General features: G+C 41.7%; 1 protein-coding gene and 1 long non-coding RNA gene across 2 annotated transcripts; both read left to right on the forward strand.

Annotated features, from left to right (window-relative positions):
- Positions 1–802: 802 nt before the first annotated feature.
- LOC110497464 (uncharacterized) lies at positions 803–4439 on the forward strand. The gene is made up of 2 exons (XM_090210681.1): positions 803–1386; positions 3025–4439. Exons 1-2 carry the CDS (start codon positions 904–906, stop codon positions 4315–4317), a joined length of 1776 nt encoding a protein of 591 aa, XP_090066807.1. The 5' UTR covers positions 803–903; the 3' UTR covers positions 4318–4439.
- Positions 4440–4571: 132 nt separating this feature from the next.
- On the forward strand, positions 4572–7093 carry LOC149975156 (uncharacterized). Its single transcript, XR_016488862.1, has 2 exons — positions 4572–4610; positions 6448–7093. It is a non-coding gene; the product is annotated as an uncharacterized LOC149975156 (long non-coding RNA).
- Positions 7094–7869: the final 776 nt, after the last annotated feature.

A 7869-nucleotide genomic window follows, 5' to 3' on the forward strand; every position in this document is an offset into this window, starting at 1 on the left:
TGATTGTGAATCCAAAACCAAAATGGCAAAATGTTTCAGTGCTTAGGAAATATAATGGTTCAAATACACCTACGCTTTCTCTGAAGAACTAAAACTCCCTGTTTCACATTTTTTTTTAAAATGTATTTAACAAGACAACAGTTAAGAGCAAATTCTTATTTACGATGACGGTCTACACCGGCTAAACCCAGATGACGCTGGGCCAATTGTGCGCCGCCCTATGGGACTTCCAATCACGGCCGGTTGTGATACAGCCTGGAATCAAACCAGGGTGTCTGTAGTGACGCCTCAAACACTAAGATGCAGTGCCTTAGACCGCTGCATCACGTCCAACGGCGGCTACCAAAAAAGGCGCTGAAATTGTAGTTCTAACCGCTTCTGTGGTTTGTTTAGAATAATTATATCACATTTACTTTTGATACTTAAGTATATTTAATACCAAATACTTTTAGACTTTTACTCAAGTAGTATTTTACTGGGTGACGTTCCCTTTTACTTGAGTCATTTTCTATTACCGTATCTTTACCTTTTGCTCAAATATGACAATTGGGTACTTTTTCCACCACTGGCTATTTTATGCCCAATATTTTGTATTTGAACGGTATCTCTATCTTAGCCTTATGTTTAAATTTATATTACTGTATAACGGACATATCATATTTTACATGAGCATACTCACATTTCAGTTGAATGCATTCAGCAAGGTAACCTTCCAACCAAATGTTTGTTCTTATCTATCCCAGCTCACAACTGCTGGGGGCGCTGTTATCTGTTTTGAGACTCAACCGCTGACAAACTTAACGAAGAAGACAACACGGAAGTATAATTGATAATTGTTTTGTTTTGTAGAAGGCACCTGGCGTAGACGCATTGAACTGAATACGAACTCTCAGTCCTCACAAAATGTCTAAACTACAGTCTTTGAGTGTTTTTATTAGTGAGCGCTTAATGGTGGCTGCAGTGGAGATTTTTGACGTAGTAGAGAAAGTGATAAAGGAGTATCGGGAAGAGATTTCCCGATCTCAACAGGAGAATGACCGGCTTCAGAGACTTCTGCGGATCGCACCCGAGATAAAACTATGTGGAACAGACTCCCACAAGTTCTTGCTCGCTGTCTCTGGGGAGGAGGTTACCCCTGAGCAGCAGCACTGTGAGCAGGAGAGCCCCAGTCTGGGACAGGAGGACCCAGAGCCCACACAGATTAAAGAGGAACAGGGGGAAATCAGGACCAGTCAGCATGTAGGGCAGCTTCAAGGGCTGAAGGCTGACATCATAGAGTTTATATTCACTCCTCCCGGTGTGAAAAGTGAATGTGATCAGGTGGATCAACTTCAGTCTTTGACTCTTTCCCAAACGTTGGAGTACAGAGAGAGTGACTCGAAACCAATGAATCTAAAACCTTTTGTTAGTGTAACCCACCTTGACAATCCCTGTGACCCTCCAGATAGTCAAGACAATGCATCCAGCCACAGCTCAGCCGCAAGCAGCAATCCAGTAGGACTTTACGTCAGCCCACCATTGGATACCAACACACCATTGAAGAAACCCAGCACCACATCTAAAAAACACAAGGGGACCCTAAATGAGCATATAAAGACTCATACTGGAGAGAAACCATTTAGCTGTGGACATTGCGGTATAATCTTCAATCACAAGGGGACTTTTCACAGGCATATTCTGACTCATACACGAGAGACATTATTTAACTGTGGTGACTGTGGGAAAAGTTTCAAGGAGAAGGGAGACCTAACCAAACATCTAATGATTCACACAGAAGAGAAACCTTTAAGCTGTGGCGATTGTGGAAAATGCTTCCGACACAGGGGACATCTGAACAGGCACATACAGACTCACACACGAGAAACATTATTTAACTGTGGTGACTGCGGGAAAAACTTCAATCGCATAGAGCACTTGAACGTGCATACATTGACTCACACAGGAGAGAAACCATTTAGCTGTGGTGACTGTGGAGAAAGCTTCCGACACAAATATAGGCTTAAAAAGCATATACTGACTCACACAGGAGAGACTTTATTTAATAGTTCTGGCTGTGGGAAAAGCTTCAGACATAAAGTGAACCTGGATAGTCATATACTGGTAGTCCATAAAGAAAGAAATCAGGATGAAAGTGGAAAGAAAATTAAGACTTAAGACATATTCTGTCAGGTGATGGGAATGAAGGTAGTGGGGGCGTTGGGGTGGTGATGGGTTGGGTCGGAGGGCCGGGGGTCATAGTCTCTGCTTTCCCAGGGGGTGGGGTGGCTCTTTTTTTATATCCCTTTATCCCTTTCATGCTTTAATCTAATAATATCTGGGAATTGATTTGTAATCAAAACAAACAAAAAATAATAATTCCCATAATAAAGTTTGATTTTTTTTAAGAAACCAGAATTATGCTTTATTTTGGAATGTCTTTCAGGGTGATGAGATAATGGTGATACTGATGTTATTGGTGTAAAATATTGTATACTTTAGGCAAAAATAAAGACATTTAAAAATATATATATTAAAAAAATAACCAATCATCAAGTCCTTGATGTTAAACAGGTCTAGTGCTTGGCTAAAACAAAAATGTGCACTCATGTATCTCTGTTGATTTACAAAGAAATAACCATGAAACGGCCAATATCAATTACTTTTCCTCCTGGTGATGGTGCTGTGTTGTCCCCTTGTCCTAGAGAGCCTACACCAAACACAGCCCTTCTTTTAACTGTTTCTAAAATTCCCTATGGGGAAAAAAATGAATGGTCGAAAACGATTGGAACCATTTCACTGTTTGATCGCTAGGATTATGGGTATTAGGACACCTCCATTGTGGGGCTCTATGCAGTCATTGAATCACACTCACCATATCACCTATTGCAGCCCAGAACTCCATCCAGCTGGCGGCGCTGTATTCCGTTTCTGCGCTCGGCACCCGCTGAAACAAGTAAAAGAAAACACGGAAATCGGTTTGGAAGCGAGTTTGTTTTGATTTCCTATAGTCATTGTGTGGACCAAGGAAGACACGAAACTTAAAACGGAATTTTCAGTTTTCTGAGAATGGCTAAACTACAGTCTTTGAGTGTATTTGTTAATGAGCGTTTAACAGTGGCTGCTGTGGAGATTTTTGACGTTGTAGAGAAAGTGGTAGCCGAGTACCTGGAGGAAATTTCCCGTTCTAAAGAGGAGAATGACCGGCTACGGAGACTTCTGCGGATCACAACAGAGATAAAAGAGGAGGAAACCCCTGAGCAGGAGTGGAGCCCCAGTCTGAGGCAGGAGAAACCAGAGCCCACACAGATTAAAGAGGAACAGGAGGAAATCTGGACCAGTCAGGAGGTAGAGCAGCTCCAAGGCCTGGAATCTGACACCATTGAGTTCGTATTCACCCCTTGTGTGAAAAGTGAATGTGATCTTCCCCAAACCCAGACTGTGGATGGCAGAGGGAGTGACTTTAAACTGTTGGATCACATAAAGGGTCTCGACATTTCGTGTGACCCTCCGGATAATGAAGGCAACACCTCCATCCACAGCTCAGCCGTAAGCAGCGTCCCATTAGGACATGACAGCAGCTCACCATTGAGAGAACCGACAAAAAGCAGCACCGTGTCTAAAAAACCTCATTGCTGCCTTGACTGTGGCAAATGCTTCACTCAGATTGGCCGACTGAAGATGCACTCGAGGATTCATTCAGAGGCCAAACCATTTTGCTGTGGAGACTGTGGGAACCGATTTCAGCTGAAAGGAGAACTAACCAACCATATAGTGATTCACACTGGAGAGAAACCATTTAACTGTGGTGACTGTGGGAAAAGCTTCAATCGCAAGCTTACTCTTAACAGGCATATACTGCTTGTCCACAAAGAAGGGACACAGTACGAAAATGGAACGACGAAAGGAGAGAAACCATTTTGCTGTGGTGACTGCGGGAAAAGTTTCACTCGTAGGCAGACCCTGAACAGACATAAAATGATTCACACAGGAGAAAAACCATTTCATTGTGGGTACTGTGGGAAAGGCTTCAATCGCAAGGAGACCCTCATTGATCATATCCAGAATCATACAGGAGAAAAACCATTTAGCTGTGGCAACTGCGGGAAAAGCTTCAATAGGAAGAGGAACCTAACTTCTCATTTACTGACTCACACAGAAGAGAAACCATTTAGCTGTGTTGACTGTGGGAAAAGCTTCAAGCAAAAGAGTGACTTAACCAAACATATAATGATTCACATGGAAGAGAAACCATTTAAATGTGGAGAATGTGGAAAAAGCTTCAATTACAAGGTTAACCTCAACAGGCATATACTGTTCATCCACAAAGAAAGAAAATAGGAAGATGGTGAAAAGAAGAAAGAAAAGTAAGACAGATCTTCTGTCAGGAGATGAGAAGCAGGATGTGGACAAAACTGGTTAGCGAAACAACTCTAAATCATTCATCTTGTAGGTTTCAAATACATGGATATGTGATTCATTCACTTTTGTAAAATGTTCCATGTAAATAAAGTTAGATTTTATTTGAATAATGATCAAACAGTACAGTACATGCTATTGTTCAAAGAATGGTATGGATGTTTTCATGTTGTTAGAAACAGGAGTTTCCCGGTCTCTCGGGTGATGAGAAAATGGTGAGACTAATGTTATTGATACATTCAACATTTTTGTTTTTAAACTACTAATGAACTAATAAAGTATTGTATTAGAAACATGTATTATAATGCTGCACTAAAACAAAAATGTGCACTCCCTGTGGGTCCCCTGGGAATGACTTTAGGACCACTGTTCTATTATGTTCTCAAGTCTAGATTTAAAGGCCCAATGTAGCTGTTTTCATCTCAATATCAAATAATTTTAGGGTAACAAAGTAAGTACCTTACTGTGATTGTTTTCAATTAAAATGGTCAAAGAAACAAAAATAACTTCCAAGCAAAGAGCAATTTCTCATGCAAGAATTTAGCTGGGACTGTTTGGGAGTGATCTGAGTGGGTACACTAGGCCTTTAACAATATACGTCAGAGTCTAGGATGGTAGTTTTACCATAGGAATCTGCCAGCAATCCACAGTATCTCTATTGACTTGAAAAAACCATGAAACATATCACCGTTAATTTGTCTCATGGGTCTGTGGAATAGCATCGTCCCTCCAGCTGAGCGTTGAATGGAGTAGGATAAAATTATCCCCAAATGCTGATTTAAGATCAGTTTTTTTTTAAAAGAGCATAAACCGTTACAAATTATATCTGGTTCTCTCTTACACCTATCAGAACACACACAAAAAAAAAACATTAACTGTGGCAGGATGTCAAAGATCTGAAAACAAGACCCTTTATCAAAATTTCCCACATTTTTTTCATAACCATGCCTATTATCAATTTTTAACAAGAAAAAAAAACATTAATTTTAAAGATCTTGAATTTGACCATCGGATATTAGTCTCAAAATAAATTAAGTGTACTGATGCCTCTGTCTTTATGACCTTGGCCTGAGGAGAAAGTCTTAAGAGGATCCAGTCTGCTCCAGGAGTTAATCCAGCTCCAGGTTAGTAAGGGTGGGTCGGTTGTACTCATGGATAGGACAGTTTATGTACATGAGTGTCATAGACAGCTGCTTGACAACACCTTTTACAAGAAACTCAGAAGTGACCCCACTTCCCAATTTCAGAATACTATCTTTACTGTCCTAGATGGGTATTTAAGTTCTGGTCAGATAACCAAAAAAAGAACATGCTTTTTTGGCTATTCAACACCCTAAAATTGTCACTTTCTATACTTTGCCGAAATTACACAAGAATGTTACACAACCTCCAGTGCGCCCTATTGTAGCGGGCATTGATGCAGTAACTGCTCCTCTATCTACTTTTGTTGACTTTTTTATTAGACCACTAGCAGAACAGCTCCCCTCCTTTGTAAAGGACACCAGCAGTATGATCTCTATCATTGAATCGCTTGATCCTCTCCCTGAGAATACCTTGTTAGTTACTTTTGATGTTGAGTCATTATACACTAATATTCCACACGAGGGCGGTATTGAAGCTATGGAACATTTTCTTCTGCAACGTGACCCTAATGAACTACCTTCCAGTGCATGCATTGTAACATTGGCTGAAATACTACTCACGCATAACTATTTCATGTTTCTGAATTATTTCTTTATTCAGACGAAAGGTACTGCTATGGGATCCCCCATGGCTCCTAACTATGCTCATTTGTATGTGGGTTACATGGAGAAACAGTCTATTTTCAATCCTCTCAAAAATGTTTTCTTGCCTCACATCATTATTTGGAAACGGTATATTGATGATATTTTTGTTCTATGGAGGGGTGATGCAAAACAGCTCCAGGCGTTCCATGCTTTTCTAGGGTCAGTTTGTTATATCTGGAGTACTTCTCCTGTCCTATTCGGTGTCCTGTGTGAATCTAAGTGTGCGTTCTCTAATTCTCTCCTTCTCTCTTTCTCTCTCTCGGAGGACCTGAGCCCTAGGACCATGCCCCAGGACTACCTGACATGATGACTCCTTGCTGTCCCCAGTCCACCTGGCTGTGCTGCTGCTCCAGTTTCAACTGTTCTGCCTTATTATTATTCAACCATGCTGATCATTTATGAACATTTGAACATCTTGGCCATGTTCTGTTATAATCTCCACCCGGCACAGCCAGAAGAGGACTGGCCATCCCACATATGCTCTCTCTAATTCTCTCTTTCTTTCTCTCTCTCGGAGGACCTGAGCCCTAGGACCATGCCCCAGGAATACCTGACATGATGACTCTTTGCTGTCCCCAGTCCACCTGACTGTGCTGCTGCTCCAGTTTCAACTATTCTGCCTTATTATTATTCGACCATGCTGATCATTTATGAACATTTGAACATCTTGACCATGTTTTGTTATAATCTCCACCCGGCACAGCCAGAAGAGGACTGGCCACCCCACATAGCCTGGTTCCTCTCTAGGTTTCTTCCTAGGTTTTGGCCTTTCTAGGGAGTTTTTCCTAGCCACCGTGCTTCTTCACCTGCATTGCTTGCTGTTTGGGGTTTTAGGCTGGGTTTCTGTACAGCACTTTGAGATATCAGCTGATGTACGAAGGGCTATATAAAATAAATTTGACTTGATTTGATTTGATGATTTTCTTAAGTCCTGTTCTGAGCATCTGAGATGTACTATGCAATCTGATAGACGTCAAATCAGTTTTCTTGATCTTCTGATCTTGTGTGAAGATAATGTTCTATACACTGATCTTTACAGGAAGCCTACTGATCGTAACAGTTTGTTGAGGGCTGATAGTTGTCACCCACTTCACTTGAAAAATAGTTTGCCCTACATCCAATTCTGTCGAATCAAAAGAATTTGCAAAAAACAATCCGATTTCGACAGAAATATGGCTGAGACGCAAAGAAAGTTCAAGGAGAGGGGCTACAAGAATGATCAGATTAATAATGCCATTAAGAAAATTCAAAACGAGACATTACCTTTTTCAAGGTCAGTGGTATCCGAGGGCCACTCTGTGGTATCCGAGGGCTTGGCCGCTGAATGGCACCAATGGACCATGTTAGGACTACAGGAGGGCGTAAAGTACACCATGCAGAGCGCAAGGGCACCGGCTATAACCGTGGCATACCAGTTGCGCTGCCGTTTGTTCTGTTCTTGGTGCACTGGTATTGCGTTGTGGCCGAGTCATGTGGGGTGCAGTAAGTCCTCCAATACCTGCATTCTCACTTGGATGAGGGCTCTGCAGCCTCTACACTGAGAGGGTATTTGTCCGCTATATATGCCTGCCATGTGGGGTGGATGGACAGGCCAGTGGGGTGCCATCCCTTGGTTTCCAGGTTTATGAAGGTGGTTTGTAAACTGCGTCCAGCTAGGACCCGCTCAATAGCGAGCTGGAATCTGGAT

This window comes from Oncorhynchus mykiss, chromosome 19, assembly GCF_057628025.1.
Source record: "Oncorhynchus mykiss isolate SJ-2025 chromosome 19, ASM5762802v1, whole genome shotgun sequence".
In the NCBI taxonomy this organism is placed as follows: Eukaryota; Metazoa; Chordata; class Actinopteri; order Salmoniformes; family Salmonidae; genus Oncorhynchus; species Oncorhynchus mykiss.

Coding starts and splice junctions, on each gene's coding strand:
- LOC110497464 (XM_090210681.1), top strand. CDS start 904: ATGTCTAAACTACAGTCTTTGAGTGTTTTTATTAGTGAGCGCTTAATG. Junction 1,387..3,024: donor GAGAGAGTGACTCGAAACCA/ATGAATCTAAAA, acceptor GAAACTTAAAAC/GGAATTTTCAGTTTTCTGAG.